The 23,692-nt window shown below is 34.3% G+C and overlaps 2 protein-coding genes across 7 annotated transcripts in view; one reads left to right on the plus strand and one right to left on the minus strand.

Annotated features, from left to right (window-relative positions):
* SMARCAD1 (SNF2 related chromatin remodeling ATPase with DExD box 1) overlaps window positions 1–23,692 on the minus strand; it is an 83,281-nt gene that overhangs the window by 30,493 nt on the left and 29,096 nt on the right. For 4 of the 6 annotated variants that reach the window (XM_079154737.1, XM_079154738.1, XM_079154739.1 and 1 more), the window contains 5 exons: window positions 21,463–21,529; window positions 17,774–17,874; window positions 7,114–7,215; window positions 5,715–5,796; window positions 2,976–3,367 (listed from right to left, as the gene is read on the minus strand). In XM_079154737.1, coding sequence (XP_079010863.1) covers window positions 2,976–3,367; window positions 5,715–5,796; window positions 7,114–7,215; window positions 17,774–17,874; window positions 21,463–21,529 — 744 coding nt within the window. Of the gene's footprint in view, window positions 1–2,311; window positions 2,954–2,975; window positions 3,368–5,714; window positions 5,797–7,113; window positions 7,216–13,597; window positions 15,156–17,773; window positions 17,875–21,462; window positions 21,530–23,692 lie in introns of those variants that run through there. The other 2 variants (XM_079154740.1, XM_079154741.1) reach the window with 2 other exon arrangements.
* LOC306670169 (glycine cleavage system H protein, mitochondrial-like) lies at window positions 7,234–10,981 on the plus strand. The gene has a single exon (XM_079154742.1). The coding sequence runs from the start codon at window positions 9,186–9,188 to the stop codon at window positions 9,714–9,716; it is 531 nt and encodes a 176-aa protein (XP_079010868.1). The 5' UTR covers window positions 7,234–9,185; the 3' UTR covers window positions 9,717–10,981.

Below are 23,692 nucleotides of genomic sequence, written 5' to 3' on the forward strand. Positions count from 1 at the left end.
TTTAAACTACCCATAAGTATTTGAGTTAAAAAGTAGTATTCTCTGACATGAAAATCATAACAATATAAAAAAAAAAAATAATCTCTGTATTTAAAATCATTGCAGGGCTGGGAATACAGCTCAATTGGTAGCGTGCTTGACTCATAAGCACAAGGCCCTGGATTCAATCCCCAGCACTGCAAAAAAAAAAAAAAAAAAAAAAAAAATCATTGCAATTTGATAACTAAGTGACTGGTATGACACAAGTATATTATATATTTTTAAATATCATATACATCAGACTTCTTATATGATGAATCAAAGATCTTTAAAAAATATTCTTATAACTTTTCAAGAAACTGCTAACAATTTCCACATTCAAGTTGTTATTATAATAAGACAATGAAATGCAAATGATATTTAATTATTTAAAGATTACTAGGGCTTGGGATATAGCTCAGGTGGTAGAGTGCTTGCCTCATATGTACAAGGCCCTAGGTTCAATCCCTAGCACCACAAAAAAAAAAAAAAAATCTACCAATGTTAAAGAAACTTTATTTTGAACCAAATTTTAAACTTATGTGCTCACTTAATTCATGAGATGACTATGCATTATTTCCATGAAATATTTATGAATTTTATAGTTCTAAGAAATTCTGTTAAGAATTCCTTGGGCCGGGGATATAGCTCAGTTGGCAGAGTGCTTGCCTGTCAAGTACGAGGCCCTGGGTTCAATCCCCAGCACCACAAAAAAAAAAAGAAAAAAAAAAAAAAGAATTCCTGCACACCTCAGTATGAAACACACCTTAGTATTAAACAATAATTTTAAGAAAGAATTAACTAGCTATTATTATCAGGACATTCTTAATATACAATATCCTGTAATTTTCATTAAAGTCTGACTGATTCCACGATTAAAACAACTAATTTCACAGGAACTTCTAAATATAGCAGCTATCAAAACAAAAACTTATTTTTTTCTATACTTTCAAAGTTATTTAGAGATTCATTGTCAAAACTTATTGATGAATAGGAGTAAATTATATAGCTTTTTACCAAAATGTACATAATACTGACTTTTGGTACTTCTAAGATATTAAATGGCTCTGCAATTCAGTTATATTCAAAATTCTGATGTTATTGAAAGCTGAAAGTTCAAAATTCGAAGCAAACTAAAATTAAAAGTTATATATTTCTATTTGTTAATTCAAACTATAAATTTACAAAAAGCTATTTAACTACTACATTGCACAGGACAACAAAACACTGTATTCACTGAACTCAAATAGAAAGTCTACTTCTAAGATTTTTTTTAACTGCTTCATAAAACACTCAACATTTGGATGGCTGGCTAAAACAATAAGTGTCTTTATGTTCACTTTTAGAGAGGGACAAGAAATTAGGAGGTTTAAGTAAGGTAATGCATAATCTCCGAATTCATGTCAAGACTAATTTAAACTATGCCAATTAATTAGTAGGGGAAATATGCTTTCTACATGATAAGTTGCTGAATATTTTTAAAAAACATCTGGCACATATAACCTTGGTAAAACTGTATAATTTACTATAAGATATCTGGGCAAGTAGTTACAGCGACTAAACAAACCAGTGTAGATAATTGCATTCTTTATTATTAAATTAGAATCCCAACAAGCCTGAGCAACCCAACTTCATAATAACACAGGAGACCATTAAAGATTAAAAGAAAGAGAAGGAAGAAAAGAAGAACAAGAAAGCCCTTCAGCAAATACTTTAAGAAATAAATCACTCAGGCAAAGCCAAACAAGTTTTGAAAGGGCCTGCTTTGACAGATGGTCTCTAGAAAAGCAAAAGCTTCAGGCAAAGTGAGTGGTTTTATTATTATTTTTTTAAAGTCCTGAAGTACTAGCAATGTTTCTATATTTTTCAAATATTTCAATTTTTTAAAAAATGCTTTCTACATCCATGTGCAGGCCCCCCACAACCACTTCAAGACACTAAACAAGTGCACTTATGCTCATTTAAATTTGACAAAGGTATAGAACTAATCACATATGCAACTTTGCTCTATAACTCAGGGAATAAAACATCCTAAAAAGCTTTATAAAGCATTAAGACCACTTCATCGTCTAAAATTGTAAAAATCATCCATATTGCTTTTATTGTGCAGGGCCTATACATAATGCATGTTATAAAAGCACACATTCCCACAAATGTTGAAGCAAAATTTCAAAAAAGTTCTTATATTTTTCTGTAGGAATAAGAGTCAATGACTGTTGACATTTAGAATACTCAAAAAGCAGGTATTTTCAATAAAATTTTTACAGGAAATTACCATGCAAACTGTACTTACCAGTGCTCATGCTTTCCCTTCACCTAACGCTTGAATTCTAGGTTTCCACAAACTTTTCTATCTTTCCAATTACAAACGCTGAAGCCTGCTACACTCCATAAAATGGCCGCGTTGTTTAACCAAGCAAAACATGATTAGAGATTGAGCTATCACTTGTAGATGAAAAAGAAAATAAACAATTGCTTCTTTTGTGGTGAAGCATTAAAACAGTTAGGCTGGCATTTTGAATCATGGAGCTCCCCTGGACGTTGCTACTGCTCTTCAAGCAGTTGTAGTAAAATTTCTGCCACATTCTTGCTTTCTGCATGGTGTCTCAGCAGTAACAGATCAGAACAGGCTAGCAAACAACTCCTTCCTAAATGTAAGCTCTAATTTCTTCTTCTGCAGTGAAATGAACCAAGTTTCTATGCAAAAGAATGAGTGACAGTATTCCTAGCCAATCAGCTTGGGTTTTTTCAGGAAAATCACCCCTTAATTCATTCAAAATTAGGTCATATGACACTATTTGAAATATTATTGGCTTACAATGAAAGTAATGTTTGACTCTACACAGGATAAGGCCGCCCATTCTATGCTTCCCTGGGCTAAAGACAACTTGACTATACTCAGTACTGTAAATTAAACACACACACACACAGGGGAAAAAGAAAGAATGTAGCCTTACCAGAGCTTCCCAACTATTAAAGGGCCGGAGTTCTGTTATCTTCTGAGCTTTTTTCTGAGAACACTGAGGAATCAAAGTAAGTTCACCAATTGAAGCATCCTGAAGGAAGTGAAGAATTTTACCTTTATAGCCATCCTCCATCACTTCTTCACCACTACTGTAGTCCTCATCTAGTGAACTACCGACATCAGAACCTGAATCATATTCAGAGTCTTCAATGACTTTCTTAGGATTAAATACATTTTTTTTACGTTTTTTGTTAAAACCATTTTGTGGTTTCATAGAAAATTTCTGCTTCAGTTTTGTTTTGGCTACATTTTTAGGACAATTTTGACTCCTTGAAGAAACTTCTTTTCCATTTGGAACCTCACTCTGTGAAGCATATTGCATATCTGTATACAAAGAAAGACAAACAATAAATAAATTAGAAATATATATAAATTAAATAAAAACTGTAAGACTTCAAATGAAATGAGAAAAATATTTAAACATTCATATATTCCCTTTGAATTCAGAATTCAGCAGCAATTTACTATTAAATTTTGACACACTTTGTAGAGGAAGTGAAAATAATTTGTTTCAAAAGGAGGTAACAACTTCTTTTAAAAAAGAATTAAATATAAATTTCAATTTTAACAAACATAAACATAAATTATATCTTAAAACATAAATTGTAGCTGTGAATCCATAATGTCCCAGATGTTACTGAAGAAGCCCTAACCCTTTATGCCAACACGGAGGGGTATGGCAAAACAATGCTGATCCTATCATGAAGTTTATTAATCAAGTGTCCATTTTCAACTATCCATAAGTTTTCCATCACTATGTCCACTATTCTAAGTTTATCATTATTTAAAAAGTCATTTCAATATATTATTATCAAAAACACTATTACTCTCTATCATATTTCACTGAATTCTTACATGCCTGTGAATAGAGGTAAACTGTTAGCTTATATACCAGTAAGAAAATATGTACCACTGAATCTATAAAAATACAGTTGGTTCTCTAGCTGCCAGGTTCCAAATACATGGATTTGATCAATCACAGATCAAAAGTATGAGGAAAAAACATTTGTAATGAACATGTAAGGACTTTTTTCTTATCATTATTCCCTAAACAATTACATGGTATTTATTTTATTAGGTATTATAAGTAATCTTAAGATGATTTAAAGTATGTGGGAGGATATACAGATTATATGCAAATATACACCATTTTACAAAAGGAACTGAGCATTCAGATTTTGCTATCACAGGGGTTCTGAACAGCTTCCCTACAGATACTAAAGGATGAATATACTTTTTGAGAATGTTTATTTTTTACTTACTCAAGAGGTTTTCAGACTTAAAAAGTATCATACATTTGTTTTCTGCACATATAAATAAAAAATGTTAGCAATAGCTGGGGTTGTGGCTCAGTGGTAGAGTGCTTGCTTAGCATGTGTGAGGCACTGGGTTAAATTCTCAGCACCACACATAAATAAGTAAATAAAATAAAGGTTCATCAACAACTAATAAAAATATTAAAAAATGTATATATACATAAGCAAAATAAACTGAATACAGAATTCCCCCAAATTTCTTCACTTTGATAATCTGGATCTTCTGAGAATGATTTTTGGACTCAGAAGAGGTGACAGGTCACACAATATCATTCAGTATGCAAGAATACTGGTAGTACAGCTTTTCTTAAAAGAATTAACTTAAGGATGGGATTGTAGCTCAGTGGTAGAGCGCTTGCCTAGCACATGTGAGGCACTGGGTTTGATCCTCAGCACCACATAAAAACAAAAAAATAGAGGAATAGTGTCCATCTAAACTAAAAATACTAAAAAAAAAAAAAAAAAAAGAATTAAATTTAAAATGAACCTAAAGCCACCTGTACTGGGCTTTAAAAGCTGATTTTGCAATTACAAAATCTACATGAAGCCTGGCTTAGGGATGCTACTAAACATGTGATTCAACTCTGCCCCACCACCTATCTTTTCTACCACAGTGGATTGTTCCACTATGGGTTTAGACTTTGAATGCTGATGATTCCTATGTTTTAGATGCCAGTGCTTTACAAAGTCATGCCAGTGCAGGCTAAAACATCTGCATTACAGTGATTATAAGATATACCACCAAACACAAGATCCATCCTGACTAACAGCTGTTAATATGTACAAAATGTTTCTTTCACACTCCATTAGACATGCAGTTTAAAAGTAGCCTTTACTACCAAGAAAGATTTGCCACATAGAAAAATATATTTATTTATTGGTTTGTTTTTTAAACAATAGATCAATATTTAGGACTGGTCATTCAAAAAATCTTTACATCATCACTGCCAACATCCTTTTCAATTCTTTTCTTTAGTTAATAGCTAATAGGTTCACTTTTTCTTATAACTAAAATACAGAATATAATGGAAAGCATGTATTTTCTTTTTCTTTTTTCTTTTTTTGTTTTGCGGTGCTGGGGATTGAACCTAGGGCCTCGTGCTTGCGAGGCAGGCACTCTACAACTGAGCTATATCCCCAACTCTCTTTTTCTTTTTTGAACTCAGGGTAACTCTACCACTGAGCTTCATCCCTAGTCCTTTTTTAAATTTTTTATACTTAAACAGGGTCTTCCTTAGTTGCCTCGATTGACCTTGAATATGCCCCTCCTGCCTCAGCCTCCCAAGTCAATGTAAGATTAAAGAAACAACTTGCCTAGCAGGAAGTATGTATAATAAATGACAAAGAATAATTACCTTGGTCTTCTGCAAACACTTTTAAAGATTCTAAAGCTTCTGTGTACATCCATTCATGTTCCTTGAGTACTTCTCTTAGTTCCTAGAAATGTTAAAAATTTCAAATTAACATTACAGAAATGAAAATGTTTATACTTTTAAAACTAAATTTTAAAATTAAGAATTCATATCTAATTATTTCACCCTTGTTTTTATGTTGCTTTATAAATGCTTTCTATGTAACTTCACCCTTGCAAATTTCTATTAGATACTTTGAAGGGAATGCAACAACTTTTTTTATATTTCTAATACTCCCTAGGAAGTACTTTGAACACTGAAGGATCAAGAAATGTTTGCCCAATTAAAAATGAAACTTCAACATGCAGTTAAGACTTTTAGAAATCACAAAAGACAAAACATTGTTTCAACATTTGTAAAGAACAAATATAGCAGTAAGATATTCATTCAGCTCATCAGAATTCAACAAATGTACTGCTTAAGTATATAATTTAAAAAAACAGTGCAACTATATGTGTATTCTAAATGCTAAGAAAACATGTACTTCAATGGAAATACTCTTACAATATGGAAAGTAAAACAAGGCATATGGAATACTAATGCACTGAAATGCAATACTGTACTTTAAAATTCCTTTTTTTTTTTTTTTTTGGTACTGGGGACTGAACTCAGGAGCACCTGACTACTGAGCCATATCCTCAGCCCTATTTTGTATTTTATTTAGAGATAGGGTCTCACTGAGTTGCTTAGTGCCTCACTTTTGCTCAGGCTGGCTTTGAACTCAAAATCCTCCTGCCTCAGCCTCCTGAGCCACTGGGATTATAGGTGTGCACCACTACATCCAGCTGTACTTTAAAATTTTTGTAAGAAATTTCAAGAATCAAAAAAAAACTAAGCAATTACTTCATGGGGGTAATGGTTATATAGACGGCTTTCCAAATGGTTTACATTTTATAAATGAACTAAATTGTTATTATGGTTATGTTTTTAACTATTTGGATTGTAATACTGATACTATGATTAGTAAATAAACAATGTATAGAGTTAAAAAGCAGTATAAATCAGATGCGGTGGCACATGCCTGTAGTCCCAGTGACTGGGGGAGTTGAGGCAAGAGGATGGGAAGTTTGAGGTCAGCCTGTGCAACTTAGTGAGAAACTATCTCAAATTAAGAAAAGAAAATGAAATGGGGATGTAGCTCAGTGGTACAGCATCCTTGGGTTCAATGCCCAGTTTCCAAAAACTAGTATAAAACACATATATTTTATATAACTGATAAAAAGAGACCATTTAATCGAACAAATACAAAACTTACCTATAATTCTTACATGGTTGAATCTAAACAATGTTTTGTAACATAAATATTTAATACACACAGATTAAATTTTCATACACTACTCACTTGTTTATCAAAGTTGGGAAATTCTTTTTGTAATTTCAGTACAATACTTTCTTGCTTTTCCCAATTACTGCTAGATTCAGCAGACTCATTTGATTCCTCCCCCTGACGGAAAGAAAAAAAAAAAAAAAAAGGGAAGCAATTTAAGAGATTACCAATAACAACAGTATTAAGGAAATTAAATTTGTGTTTTGACTTTTCTTGAAAATTACCACATTTGATAAGAATGCTTATTTTTCCACAACGTTTCCTTAAGTTTATATTTGAACACTGACAAATTTATGTATTCAAGGATGAAAAAAACTGCTGATTTAAGAGTATTAAAAGCTTTACGGCATATCCAATAAGTAATTTTTAAAATTTTTTTGGATACCAGGGATTGAACTCAGAAGCAGTTGGCCACTGAGTTACATCCTCAGTCCTATTTTGTATTTTATTTAGAGACAGGGTCTCACAGAGTTGCTTAGTGCCTTGCTTTTGCTGAGGCTGGCTTTGAACTTGAAATCCTCCTACCTCAGCCTCCCGAGCTGCTGGGATTACAGCCATGTGTCACTGCACCTGGCTCCAGTAAATAAATTTTATTCACATAGTGCTCCAATAAGAAAAGTCTATTATAACACTTGAAGGTTCCTAAAATTAACTAATATAATTTATGTGACTTTTTTCCCAAGGTATTGGCAAATTTAACAAATGATACAAGTATTTCATCTATGCTCACAATTTTATTCCACCTGTAAATTTCAAATTGTGAGAAGCTTTCTTTTATTTCAGTTTTGATTTACAGAATGGCCTAAGTATTAATTGCTCAATCACAACATAAAAGTGGTACAATGGTAAAAGGAACTTAAGTGGAAATAAACAATGTATAAATTAAGCAGATGGATCTGGGAATAACTGTGGCTACATACATACATTTGAAGAAAGTGGTTGAATTTCACACTTGAGCTTCCCTGAAACAAAAGAGACTCCTATGTCTGTGTATAGGAAAAATCTTGTATTCTAGTCAATGAAAAGCATTTACTCTGTTAACAACTGTACCATGTGCTATAAAAACAAGGTAGAGAAAAAAGTTTTCTACTTTCTCTTTTACCTTCTTTATTATACAACAAATGAACTATTAGTTTTCTCTTTCAATACTTATGGTAGAAATAACTAAATGATGAGTGATCCCTCTCCTGCACACAGGAAAAAGATGAAGTTGTGTTAAAGATAAAAATAGTACAAAAGGCCTGAGGATGTTGCTCATTGGTAAATTGCTTGCCTAACATGCCCAAGGCCCTGGGTTTCATCACCAGCAAAACAAACAAAAACTATGAAATTCTGTAATAGGAAGAAGAAAACAATAGAACTTAAAGCAGACGAATAATTTTGAAAGTATTTGGAAAAAGTGATTCAAATCCCTCAGAAATTCATAGTGTCACCCTCACTTAGCAGTGAGGGCACTGAAATTCTAAGAAGCATTTTAAAGGTCATAGATGGAAAATAACCATCTAAGGTGGGAAAGTAACAACTGTACATCAGTATTTTCCAACTAAGTATTCCTGAACTTCAGTTGTTCAAATAGCACATTTCTATTTTTTTTATTGTATTTTTATGGTGTGGATGAGGTGTTCCCCCAAAAGCTTTTGTTAACGCGGGAATATTCAGAGGAGGGGTTCAACTATGGACTGAGGTCTCTGAAACTGTGAGCCTCAAATAAACTTTTCCTCCTTTAAATTGTTCTTACTGGGAGCATTGGTCAGAGTGACACAAAAGCTGAATAAAAGCTAACTAAATGCCCATGAAAGGAGGACAGATAAAACTGTGACATATGCATGAAATGGATATTATTCAGCCATGAAAAAAAAAATGAAGTACCCAAACATGCTATAACCTTGAGAATACTTTGCTAAATAAAAGATATTTGAGCTGGGTATGCCTGCCTGTGGTCCTAGCTACTCAGAAGGGTGAAGCAGAAAGACTGCCTCAGCCTGGAGTTTGAGGTCAGGCTGGATAACAAAGTGAAATTCTGTCTTAAAAACAAAAGGAAAGGGTGGCGGAGGCGCAGTGGGGAAACCCTCAGTACCCTTGAGAACATGGTGCTGCGAATGGCACGGAGCATGTTAGCCACGGCCTGCAGCCTACATGCAACCCCGGTGCTCGCTGTGCCCAGCCCGCCACAGCCGTGGCCATGGCCCCGGCAGGTAAGGGCGGGCGTCGTTCGGGCGCTGCGCATGGGACCCACTTTGCTCTCCGAGCGTAAATTCACAAACAAACATGAATGGATAACTACAAAAACTGGTACTGGGACAGTGGGAATCAGCAATTTTGCACAGGAAGCTCTGGGAGATGTTGTTTATTGTAGTCTACCTGAAGTTGGGACAAAATTGAAAAAACAAGATGAGTCTGGTGCTTTGGAAAGTGTGAAAGCTGCCAGCGAACTCTATTCTCCTCTATCAGAAGTAACTGAAATTAATGAGGCACTTGCAGAAAACCCAGGGCTTGTGAACAAATCTTGTTATGAAGACAGTTGGCTGATAAAGATGACACTTAGTGACCCTTCAGAACTAGATGACCTAATGAGTGAAGAAGCATATGAGAAATATATAAAATCAACTGAGGAGTGAAAATGGTACCCTAAATAAACTAGTATGGAATAACTTCAGCACTTGTCTTAAATTAGTGGTGGATAGAAAACTTATAAAACTACTTTCAACACTGCTACTAGAAGATACCACTTAACTTCCCAATGACTGCAGATAAACACAATATACTTTTTTTTTTTTTTTTTTTTTTTTAACAATTTTTAGAGTAGGCTTTAGGCTCTGATATCAGAATTCATGAAATTATCTCTGGTAAAAACTACTTATAAAAATATGTAATTCAAGGATAATCCTGTTATATATTGTAACTTGCTTACATCCATCCTTGGATTTGGGTCAATATACTTAATGATCTTTCACTGGAAAAAATTGGGCGTGGAGGAAAGTGTGTGTTGTACAATGACAGAAGAACAATACTGTCTTAATTTTATAATATACTGCATTTGCTGGTGGTATTTTTATACATGGAAACAACAGCTTGCAACAAAGTAATAAAACATTCAACTTCATTTAAAAAAAAAAAGGAAAAAGAAAAGAAAAAAAAAGATATAAACCATGACACATTATGTTACCCCACTGATATGAAATACCCAGAATAAGTAAATCCATAGAGATAGAAGGCAGTGTGGTTATTGATAGGAGCTAAGAGAAGGAAAGAATGGGAAGACACTCTTTAATGGGTACAGCATACTATTACGTGGTACTGAAACCACTTGGGGAGCTGGGGTTGTAACTCAGTGGTAGCACACTTGCCTAGCATGTGTGAGGCACTGGGTTCTCTCCTCAGCATCACATAAAAATAAATAAATAAAACAAAGGTATTGTGTCCATCTATAACTAAGAAAAAAAAATTTAAAAACATTTGGAACTAGATAAGAGTGGTGGTGCACAACAATGTGAATGAACTAAATTCCGCTGAACTATTCATTCTAAAATGGTAATTTTAGCTAAGGCAAGAGGCTCACAAATTCGAGGCCAGCCTCAGCAACATAGGGAGGCCCTAAACAACTTAACAAGACCCTGTCTCAAAATAAAAACAAAAAGGGCTGGTGATGTTGCTTAGTGGTTAAGCACCCCACAGTTCAATCCCTGGAACCAAAATAAGCAAACAAATAAATATTTAAATGGTAATTTTAAGCTATATTAAGTTTAACTCAATTAAAAACAAGATATACACAGCCACATCAATGTTTATAACAGCACAATTCACAAACAGCTAAGCTATGGAACCAACCTAGATTCCCATCAACAGACGAATAGATGAAGAAAGTGTGGTATATATATATATATATATATATATATATACATACATACATACATACATACAATGGAATATTACTTAGTCATAAAGAATGACATTATGGCATTTGCCAGTAAATGAATGGAGCTGGAGAATATCATGCCAAGTGAAATAAAAAAATACCAAAAACCAAAGGTTGAATGTTTTTGCTGATATGTGGAAACTAAACCACGATTAAAGTAGGGACAGGAAGAAGAGAAGTTTAGTAGATTAGACAAAGGGGAATGAATGGAAGGGAAGAGGAATAGGAATAGGAAGGACAATACAATAAATCTAATAATTTTCCTATGTACATATATGAAAATACCTAAGTGAACCCCATCATCATGTCCACCCATAAGAATGGGGTCCTAATTAGAAAAAGATATATCCCATGCTTGTATAATTTTTATCAAAATAGATTCTACTGTCATGTATAACTAAGAAAAACAAAACAACAAAAACCAAGATATGGGCTAAGGATGTAGCTGTACACGTAGAGTACATAAGAAAGGCTATGTTTGATCCGCAGCACCAAAAAAGATATAATCGGAAAACAGCTTGGGAAACAATATATCACAACTGAAACATTCAGCATTAAGTAAATGGTGTGCCTTATCATTTACTGTCTGATTTTAGATCCTACCCTTTTGCCAGCTCTGCTAATCTCTGGTGACTGAAAATACCAAAGAGATCTGGTAGTTACTTTAGAGTTTTAAAGAAGTTAGATTATATATGGAGTTTGGACCCAAATCTGTCTCAGTGGACACAGGAATTACTACAATTCAATCTTGTGATTATTTTTCTAGCTTTGGCAGTGTCAGAAAGCACTCATTAGCTCCCTGACTCATGGAGTATGGGTCACTATTGTAGGAAATACCAAAACCAAGATCCTAGAATTGCCCCTCTTAACCAAAATAACAAGCAGCAAGACCACATTCCTGAGGAGACAGAAGAGACTGACACTACCAACCCATTCCAACACAATATGCTTCCTAAAAGCATACAAAGGTGAATGAGTTTTTAAAAATTATTTTAAAGTATCATAAGTAATCAGGAGTTGGGCTGGGAATATAGCTCAGTTGGTAGAGTGCTTGCCTCAAATGTACAAGGCCCTAAATTCAATCCCCAGCACAAATGATCAGGTGCTGACAGTAGTTGCAGCTGCTCTACTATATTTGGTAATTCTACTGAGACAAGTCAATAGGTATGCAGTTTTCAATGGGGCAGATGCTTTTTCTCCCCTATCACAATTACAAAGGAAAAACCAAAGTAATCTAGTTTTCATGTGGGCAGATTCAGTGATACAACTTCACTCTCTTCAGTTATGGTAAATCTCCTGCTCTAACAGTACTCCAGGGACTCTGACAGTTTCATACAGTCCACAGAACATCACTTCAATCCACTACATTAAAGATACCATATTGAAAGGACTTAATAAACTGGTAATGTATATTTTAGAGGGCATCTCATCAGTAAGATATATGCATGCCAAGGAGTGGGAAATAATCTCTCAAATTCTGGGGATTACCATGTTCACGAATTTTATGAGATTCTAGTCTGGAGAATATTGCCAACTCCCCTCTACTAAAAAACAAAGAAAGAGAAAAATGGCTGTACTTAATCTGCCTTGAAGAAAGAGAAACAAGAATTGGTAAACCTCTGTGGACACTGCAAGCAAGATATTAGGGTGTGTACTGCAAAGATCTGTTCATGAAATAGCTCTTAAGACCATTAGTTATGAATGGAGCCTAGACTGACAAGCTCTGTTACAAGTCCAGGGCATAATAACAGATACTCTGCATTTAACACCTCATGACCAACAGATGCATTGATTCTCACAGCTGTGGCAAGTAGGGATGCTCTACAAAGTCTCTGGCAAGTCCCACCAGGGAAATCATAGCAGACACTTTTTTGAACAAGATTATGGCCTCTTGTGTTGATGAGAGTCACTTCTACAGTAATATGATATATGCATTTCCAAAACTTACTACACTATGGAAAACTGTGAAAAAAATTTAAAAACTATAGTGTTTATGATAAAAACTCTCAGAGACACAACATTCAAAAACTTTTTCTATGATACACGAAAAAGAGGAATCCAATGAAAAAGAGTAGCATAATTTTACACACACTAAATGCTTAATGCACCAATATTACAATAAACACAAACCGAAGTTTGCCTGTGGATGTTGGTGTTAGATGTGAAACATCTTATGAGTTATTGTGAAATGGCTGAAGGAGGGTTTCTGTCCATCTAAAAATGGAAAATTCTAATACCAGCTATGGAAGAGTACAGTTTATTATCTTTGTGTTATATCCCTGCTATACAGGCCCAAATTAATAAATTACATAATAAATAATATTTCTGCTGCATTGTCAGTCTCATACTAAAGCTGCTTTTTGTTTGTCTGAGGTAAGGGTGTCTTGCTGTTGCCCAAATGAATTTGAACACATGATCCTCCCACCTCAGCCTCCCAAGTAGCTGTGATTATTGGCAGGAACTACCCTGCCAGGCTTTCCAAATTCCTCTGGATGCCATAAGCTATCCTACGTTTTTAGGATTTAAGTCTTTTTTTTTTTTTTTTTAAAGTCAGTCCAACTGTTTCTATAGCACTTAAAATACCTGGTTACTTGATGTATTAAGTTGTCATGGTGCAGCCTTCTGGCTCTCATCATTACCGTCATCACCATCTTCTGCATCCACATGGCCAACAGCACCAAGTTGCTGCACAATTTCTGTAGTTACATCATTATTAGGGTGGGACCTAGAAGCTCTTGGACATTTTTGTTTTATACATCTTCAAATCCAATCTGTTTTCCTAGATCAGGACAGCTGTTTTGGAATTTTAAAAATTTCCCTGAAGGATCAAGTTCCTCAAAATTGGGAATCAAGTCAATGAGAATTCCTACCATATAGTACACAAACACTCTCATTATTACTCCAGACTTCAACAATGATAGCAATGGCTTTTCTGATGTAAACTCTTCCAAAATTCTTGTCATGTTTGAATTCTCACTTTCTTAATGAAAATTAACATCACAAACATTCATTTTATATAGTAAGTTATAAAAGGTGCAATCACACCTTTATCAAGGAGCTGTTTCAGAAAGGTGGGTTTTTAAGGCAAAAGAAAGAATCTGACACTAGGATTGAATTCTGCTTTTTGTATAGTGTTTCTGCACTGTAAGAATTTTTTTATTTTTTAAAGTTAAGGTTTTTTGCTTTAGAGACCGTTGCTACAATAATTATCTACAACATAGAACTAAATGAAAACATTAATGAACACAGGCAGTAATTTTTGCTATCCCTGAAATGCACCCGAAGGCTGACTTTAACAATTCCTTTCACAAGGCTCACAATTCAGTGAGAGATAAAATCACTAATGGCTTCAGTTTCAAGTCTCCTTTTGGCTCTGGTGCTGAATATCATAGTTTATCTTTTGGAGCACCTTTAATCATACAGCATGTTGTCTGTTTTTCAGATCTGGGGATTTTTTTTTTTTTTTTTTGGTACTGGGGATCGAACTCAGGGGCACTGGGCCACTGAGATACATCCCCAGTCCAATTTTGTATTTTATTTAGAGACAGGGTTTCACAGAGTTGCTTAGGGTCTCGCTTTTGCTGAGGCTGGCTTTCAACTTGACATCCTCCCATCTCAGCCTCCTGAGCCGCTGGGATTACAGGCATGTGCCACTGCACCTGGCAGATTTGGGTTGAGATCTGCATTCATAACTTTGATAACACTTGTTTTATCAAAATCAAGAATTTAACTCAGTGCAGAGCTGCCTTCTTCAGGTTAATCCCATATCACTGATGGAAAACTCTTCTGCACCTTTCTCATCAGCACAAATGACTATGTCAGACAGGTGAAGGCTTAGGAAATTGTAGCACTGTTTAGAAATCACTAAAGCAAACACTACGGCACTAAAAGGAGTCACTTCCTGCAGTTACAGTGATTGCTATTTTCAGTCACTGTATGTAAATACAAAGATCTATGTGAAAAAGGTTGTTAACTGATTTTTTTCACTCCTTGGTCTTGAATCCAAATGTTCAATGATACTTTCTTTTATTTCTTTATGCTGGTTTCTTATACTTTTTACTTATTTTTTTGTGGGGTACAGTACCAGGGATTGAACTCAGGGGCACTTGACCACTGAGCCACATCCCCAGCCCTCTTTTGTATTGTTTTTTTTTTTTTTTTTTTGAGACAGGATCTCACTGAGTTGCTTAGGGCCTCACTTTTGCTGAAGCTGGCTTTGAACTCGCGATTCTACTGCCTCAGCCTCTTGAGCAACTGGGATTATAGGCATGCACCACTGCACCTGGCTATGCTGCGTTCTTATTTACTTCAGAACACTAGAGTCCGGCCAAGCCATACACTTCCATTTTTGTGGCATTAATTTTAATGGTCCACTACGAGATTCCTTTATGACTATTGCTTGGGATTTACCAGATGGTCTCACTTCTTTCCATTTTCTAGTTTCAAACTTCTCAATACTTGAAAACGTTCATTTTGCATGCACTCCAGAATGATTATACAGGTTTGAAATGCTGAAAAGAATATTTTTGTTCACAAATGTGAAACAGCAAAAACATAATCTTTGTAGCATAATACACATGGTAAAATGAGGCAGCCAGTAGATGTTTGAGGTGTGTTTTATATAGTATGTTACTGTTTGGCTTGATTCAACTGGGTGGTTTTCTGTGTATACCAAGTATTTTTTAGTGGATAAAACTGCAAATAAATAAATGCAAAGTTTGGGTTACATGTGAACTGTTCTCTAAAATATTAACTGCACTGAAACAAATTCACATTTTAAAAAAAGAAGACTGACGTATTTTTATGGAATAATTACTGGCTTGATGATAGTTTCTGATAGAAACAAATCCCACTGCTGACCATTGGGACATCAAGTGATCATGAGACACAATCTGGGTATCTGACCCACCAAGTCTAAAAATGAATGCTGGCAGCAGTAATCTATTAAGTAATGAAGGACTTGAATGGTTCAAGATAAATTGCACGTACAGGTGTTTCAGACCCTTATGGTAACTTACACTTCTGCTTCACTACCTCTCTTTAACTATTATCTACAGCACTATGGGGAATTCCTATGTCAGATAAAGCAAGCAGAAAACCTTAAACTTGGTTTACAAAGAATCTGTGTAATCATTAAAACCAGCCCAAAGTAACAATTACTATAACATAATCCCATTTAAGAAAGCAGCTCCATGCATACCTTTGGGCAATACATTTTGTGGTCCATTTTGTGTAGAAAGAAATGTCCTTATGTACAGATCAACATTATATCATGAGCAGTGACTAAGGAGAAAGATTAAGACTGGAAGATCAATGACTAGGAAGTCTGGGAAGGAGTATACTGTTGTAGTTCTCAAATTAAGTTATGCTCAGAAGAGAATGCTGGAATAAGGCTGGGAGGAAGTTAGCAGTACACCTACAGGTCCCTTACACCTCAACACAGACTCACAAAATTACTTCCGTCAGTATTAGTTTCCAGAGGAAGAATGTTTCCATGTGGGACATAGTAACTATGTCAATAAATTATGGTAGAGCTTGCCATAATTAGTTAGTTATCTGGGGCTTCTTATACCACTATATTCCAGGAAAAAAAAAAAAAAAAAAAAAAAAGATGTTGCCATGGTAATTGGGGCAACGGACTTTATTTTGGTGACTACAAAGAAATTGTATCACTGAGTATGCACACAGGGAGGAGTATGTCTGGATTCACTGGGATGCCCCTTAGTAGTTCTGTTTGTAAAGTAAAATTTAATGGAAAATGAGTAATAAGTAATAAGCACTATTATCTGTAGATGTGCAATGCTATAGTTTGAGTGTGTTCTTTCAAAACTACTTGCTGGGCGTGGTGGCACATGCCTGTAATCTCAGGGGCTTGGGAGGCTGAGGCAGAAGGATAGTGAATTCAGAGCCAGCCTCAGCATTTAACAAGGTCCTGAGCAACTTAGCGAGACTCTGTCTCTAAATAAAATATAAAAATGGCTGGGGATGTGGCTCGGTGGTCAAGCACCCTGGGGTTAATCCTTACAACCAAAAAAAAAAAAAAAAAAGCTGAAACTTAATCCCCATTGTGGTGGTATCAGGAGGCAGGGCCTTTTACAAAGTGATTAGGAATTAGATGCCTCTTTTTTGCCCTGTCCATCCCTTGTGTGGTGTGAAGACACAAGAGTTCATCCCCTTATGGAGGATGCAACAGTAAAATGCCGTCTGAGAAACAGAAAGAAGTCTGATCAAACACACAACTTAACTGACACCTTGATGGTGGACTTCACAGTATTAAAAGCTGTGAGAAAGAAACTGCTATTCTGTATAAATTAACTAGTCCATGGTATTTTGTTACAGCAATACAGACTAGAACATGTAGTTTAAGGTTAACAGAACCATCTAGAAGAGTATTAAGAAGTTGCTACCGAAGAAAAGCTAATAGTGGTGATAAGATCTGTTCTTCATGTGTTATACAAGCATACATAAATGTAACTTTTATGAAATAAAGCTTAGAAGCATTTTATTCTCTCAAAGTTAATTTACCACATTAGAGTATTTTTTAAAAATCAATTTTATGATTTGATGAGATAGCAATTCATACTGCATTTAAAAAAAAAAAAAAAAAAAAAAGCAAATCCATCAACAAACTGAATGCAAACATAAATACCCTGATTTAGTTTTGAAGGAGAGAAAAGACTAACAGGTGAGTTTTCAGGTCTGATATCTACAAGACTCAGCATATCCTAATTGTGACACTGCAATTCACATATAACTTACATGATCCAGTCTTGTCTTTTTTAAAGATTGATCATCGTTAAATTCATCCTCCTCATATGGCTCTGAAGAAGATGATAATTTTCTTTTCCTAGGCCCACCACCTTTTAAAACAGAAACATGCTCAAAGTTTGCACAGAAATAATCAATTTAATTCTAAACAAAGGTTAAAATGTGTAGTAAATTCCAGTCAGTTCCCTTGAAATTGAGCCTAATGTTCTTTCTTCTACATATGATGAGACTGAATGAAAAATACTCTTTGTTGGTCTACCTGAAGTAGAAATCATTTTAATATTGTATTTGTAAACCATCATTTTGTTAATGTTAAAAGTTATCTCTCCCCAAATTCTACAGAGTGATAATGGGGGGTAAGGTGGGATTCCATCAGTAACTGAGTGTTCAGCAGAGAAAAAGTTAACTATCAAGTGTAAATTATCTGAAAAGCATCACAGATGCCATCAATTGTATACTATGTAGCAGATTTTGCACAAAGCCTTTTATAAACTACTATTTCATTTGCTTTTCACAATAAACCTACAAAGTAGGTAACATTTTTATTTCACGAATAAGAAGGAACTTATTTAGACAGAGCTAAAGCGAGTAATGTTTTCAACCTAAAAACAAGCAGGTATAACAATGAGTAACAGAAGTCTGCATATTCTACCATGACTGAAAACAAAAACAAATAAGCCACATAATCTTAAGAAGTGTTATATATTTATACTTTTTATACCATGTATCTATTTCTGAAACACTTGTAATTTCAGAATGTAAATTCCTTAGACAGATTGGTGTTGCCAATGAAGCACTGTTAAAATCCCACAAAAGTTTTACCATTTCAGTATTAATTGTATCAGAAGTCTAACCATGCACCAAACTTAAAATATGTACATACCTGGTAACTTTTGAGTTGTAAGCTTAAAAATCTCATAATAGCCATTACAAAATAAAACTGAAAGCTATAAACCTTTAAAGCATAGTAATCATGTTAGCATGAATATTTTAATGTTTTCCACTGATTAATTTTGTAACGTAAATATGCATTCTGCATATGACATCTAATTTCTGGCACCCATTTTAAAAAGGATAATCTAGGTGCTTAGTCATTTCCTAAAAAGAAACTCCTTGAAAGCATCAATAAATTTGTATCTTATCTTCTAAAGTAAAAACTTTAAATACATATACATATACTTAACAGTATTCATAAATGAAAACTTTCAAAAAGTACTGCATAAAAATACCCTTATTGTTTTTTGTTTGTTTGGTACCAAGGACTAAACCCAGGGCACTCAGTCATTGAGCCACATTCCTTGCCCTTCTTATTGTTTTTCTGGTTTTTTGTTTGTTTTTTTTAATTTTAAGACAGGTTCTTGCTAAGTAGCTTAGGGTTTTGATAAGTTGTTGAGGCTGGGCTTGAACTTGCAATCCTCCTAGCTCAGCCTCCTGAGCTGCAGGGATTACAGACATGCACTATCATACCTACTTTATTGTTTAATATAAAAGATGATACCATTTATAAAAAGATTAAAATTTGTGATAAAACCAATGTCTACTGTTCAAGACTGCCCATGTTAAAAGGCCTTTTTTTGGGCTGAGGATGTGTTGCTCAATTGTACAGCTGTTGCCTAGTATTTGCAAGACTCTGGGTTCAATCCCCAGAAAATGAAGCAGGGGACCTTTTGCTGAAAATTGTTCTAAAATACTCAAAATAGTTTCTTGTCTTAATGACACAGTATATTAAAGATTATCTTGTCCAGTGCAATAGCGTACACCTGTAATCTCAGCTACTCAGGAGTCTGAGGCAAAAGGATTTGCAAGTTCAAGGCCATCTGGGAAACTTAGTGAGACCCTGTCTCAAAATGAAATAAAAAGAATGGGGGACATAGGGCTGGGATTGTGGCCCAGTAGTAAAGCCTAGTATGTGTGAGGCACTAGGTTCAATCCTCAGCATCACATAAAAATAAACAAATAAAAGAAAGGTATTGTGTCCATCTACAACTAATAAATTTTTTTTAAAAAAATTCACTATGCACTTAGTATGTATCAGGCATCACAGTAAGCTGCATTAACTTTATCAGTTCTGTACAACAACTTATGAGTTAAGTACTATTTTTATACTATTTTACTGCCAAGGAAACAAAGGCAGAGAAGAGTTAGGCAACACTGCCTAAGGTCACATGGCTACCAAGGGGAGATAAAAATGAATCTTGACATTCCATATAGATAGTAACCAAAAAATACTATTCCCATGCTCAAAGTGGAAGAAACAAAAGATTTAAAGTATTTCCTATGGATGAAATTATATCATATTTATGATCCATTTCAATTGGTCCACTGAATAGGAAGAAAATGAGGTAGATAACTAAAGAAGGATGATGAGCCCAAGTGAACATATATTATTTTCTATCTCTGTATACATTTTAAGTATCAAAAAAAAAAAAAAAAAAATTAAAAGTAGGGCTGGGGATATAGCTCAACTGGTAGAGTGCTTGCCTTGCAAGCACAAGGCCCTGGGTTCAAACCCCAGCACCACAAAAACAACAACAACAAACAAACAACAACAACAACAACAAAAAAAAACAAAAGTAGAAAAATTAACTTAAGGAAATGAACATTCATCACACAAGCATTAACTAGCCAATCTTTAGCAAAAGTAATATGGGAGTACATATAAAGAGTTAAAAATGTGCACACCCTTTGAGTAACCTAATTTGAAATTTAGCCTACAGAAATAACATAAAGATGTATGTATGATATTTAGTACTATAATACTATAGTACTATAATGTTTTATATTAATGGAAACAATTGCTGTTAGGGAAAGTTAATAAACTAATCCTATAAGTAGTCCCATGAAGTCATTTTAAAGAATTTAAATAAACCTGATTGTACTGACCAAGCTATCCATGATAAATGATTTTATAAAAATTTAAAACACTATTTTCTACATTTTATACTGTAATATATATGTGTGACTGGTATATATAATAAACACAGGAAAAAGTTGAGAATGGTATTAAGCAGATTTAAGAGTCATTAATGGAGTACAGGTTTACTTTCATTACTTACTTTAAATGCTTTTGAGTAGTAGCATTACAGGTGATTTTTTTTTGACATGTACATTTAAAGAAAAATTGAGACAGCACTTGCTAAAAAATTCGGGATTTTTAAAAAATATTGCAAGCTCCTTCAAATGCATTTATTTTTGTATCAGAAGCCTGAAACAACATAAATATTTACTCAATGAAGGAATGGTGATTAACAGCTAAGGACTTTCCATAAGACATTATTTCTACTGACTCAGATTTGTAGACCTGTAAATAAAACCACAATGTAATTAGAAAGGATATTTAAGAAAGAAAATACACCTTCCACAACTTCACTCTTATGGGATCTGATCTGTAGAAAACAAGCAAAATCACGAGTGAGAAAATGCCCCCTCTTTTTTGGGAGGAAAGGAAAAAAGAAAACATCAACCTAGAAATTTGCTTTCCAAATAGATGCGTGACCTCAGTTGTTACTTAACCTTCTTAACCTTTAGTTTCTTCATCTATAAAAAAACAGAATCTATTAACACTTCACAGGTTCTTGAAAGAAATCATGAAGGAGCTAGGTAAATTGTAGAGCAATATTAATGAGAATACATTATTAAATTAAATGAATCAGTATAACTTAAAACTAAGTCAAGCATACCTGCATCACCAAACATCAGCAAGGCAGCAGCAATTGCCCCATCCATAGTGCTTGTTGATTCAATCAACTAACAGAGAAAAGAAAATGTTTTTAAAATAACACTTTAAGAATATTTAAATGTTCATTAAATGTTCATATTTAAAATGAACATTTTACAATGTAGGTGTGTTACCATTTAAGTTCATTAAGTCCTATGACCAATTTTCACAAAACCCAGTTTATTTAAAAAGTCTGAACTTAACTAAGCATAACTTAAAATTTCTGACTTATTCATCATCACTGTAAGGAAAATCAAGACAATCAAATATACACCGTGTATTCTAGGTTTTTGTTGTTTTAACTGATATTTTGCACTGAAGCCTTGAAAACTTCCTATTGTGCAAGCTAGGCATGGGGTGTGTATATGCGCGCGTGTAGGATGTGGGGAGACAAGAGGGGAGAAAGAAAAGAGTGAGGCAGACTGCTAGACACTTATTTATATTTCCTTTTTTTTTACTTCTGGAGGTAAGAAAGCTCAATTTGGCTCCTTTTAAAACTGGATACTTATATTTATCTATTTATTTGGTACCAGGTATTGAAACCAGGCATACTTAACCACTGAACCACATCCCCAGCCCTTTTTTATTTTGAGACAGTGTCTCACCAAGTTGCTGAGGCTAGTATCTGGAGTCACTGGGATTACAAGCATACGCCCAACTTAAATGGGATACTTCTTAGATAAATGCAATAAAGGGCTCTTGATTCTTCCTCTATTTCTGAATTGCTTTAAGTTTTTCAAGAACACGTGTATGTATTACTTACATTAACAGTTTCAAAGTAATGTTTTTATATCATTCAGTAAAATACTAAATTTCAGAAAAAACTAAACCATTCCAGATTTTTTCTCATTATTTCCCTTATTTTCAATGTTATCAAAATCTTTCTTCTTTTTTTTTTTCTTGGTACTGGGGATTGAACCCAGGGCCTTATGCATGCAAGGCAAGCACTCTACCGAGTTATATCCTCAGCCCCAAGATCTTACTTCTTTAAATAAGCTAGTTTTGCACTAAATGAAATAGCCTCAAATCAAATGCTTCCCACCTTACAAGTTTTTCCTAATATGTGCTTAAGTATCCCATAAGTTCCTCTCCATTTTCAAAATAGTCAAAGCATATTCTTATCAGGCCTAGGACTAAATTTATATTTCACAACTTCTTAAATTCTTTTACATAGGTCTGAAAACTTGCATAGTACTTTATAAATATCACCTTTAAAACCCTTTGAACTGATAATAATCACTTAAGCATTACTTCAAGAGAGAGTTCTGCTTTGGTGTGAATGACATGCTAAAATTTCCACAACTTCAGATACTGATCAATGAAATGTCAGACACATTATGCATATCTACCAATGTTATTTTCCCATAAAAATTATCAGAGAAAAATGTTTGTGTAGGAATGAAATCCCTTTGAAAAACAAGCAATCAAGCTAAGATATTTTTCAACTAACATTTATTCTTTTATGCTCAGTATTTTTAATATTCCATCAAGTTTATTCACTGGACACTCTTCCCTTATAACTTTCCAATACTACAAGTAGCCTTTGTAGTTACTAGCAACTAGATCAGTATTGTTTTTTGAAAAAATTACATCAGCAGGTAAGTAATACTGCTGACAAGGAAAAATGTAGACTACAGATATCACAGAAGTTTCATTTAGCTAAGAGTAAAGTACTAAAATGATTTGGGGAAAGGAATCCAGCAGATTCATATTAAAAATGACAGAAAAAATGGAAGTGAATGAATCTATACTTTAGACTTCTTCCAACTGGCAGGCACAAGCCAACCAGTTTCGCACATGTGTTGTTCAGATTGAACAGTGTTGTCCTTCTTTAAATTGGTTAGTACTGAAAGAAACAAAATACATTCCATAAGAGAGATGAACCTCTAAGTCTGCTAAATAAAAGGAACCAGTAAAAACTATCACATAATACATGATCACTTTATATGAAATGTCCAGAAAGGGCAAATCCAAAAAGGACCAAAAAAAAAAAAAAAAAAGTGGAGTAGGGCTGAGGATGTAGTTCAGCAATTGAGTGCATGGACTATGGGTCTGAACATACACAAGGCCCTGGGTTCAATACCCAACACTGCAAAAAAAAAATTTTTAAAAAGAAAGATTAGTGACTTCCCAGGGCTGGGGGAGAGAGGGAGGAGTGATTGCTAATGAGTAGGAGGCTTCTATTCTAAATG

The sequence above is a fragment of the Sciurus vulgaris genome (genome assembly GCF_902686455.1).
Source record: "Sciurus vulgaris genome assembly, chromosome: 9".
Lineage (NCBI taxonomy): Eukaryota > Metazoa > Chordata > Mammalia > Rodentia > Sciuridae > Sciurus > Sciurus vulgaris.

Excerpts from the sequence above, each read along its gene's own strand:
- LOC306670169 (XM_079154742.1), top strand. The coding sequence starts at position 9,186 with ATGGTGCTGCGAATGGCACGGAGCATGTTAGCCACGGCCTGCAGCCTA.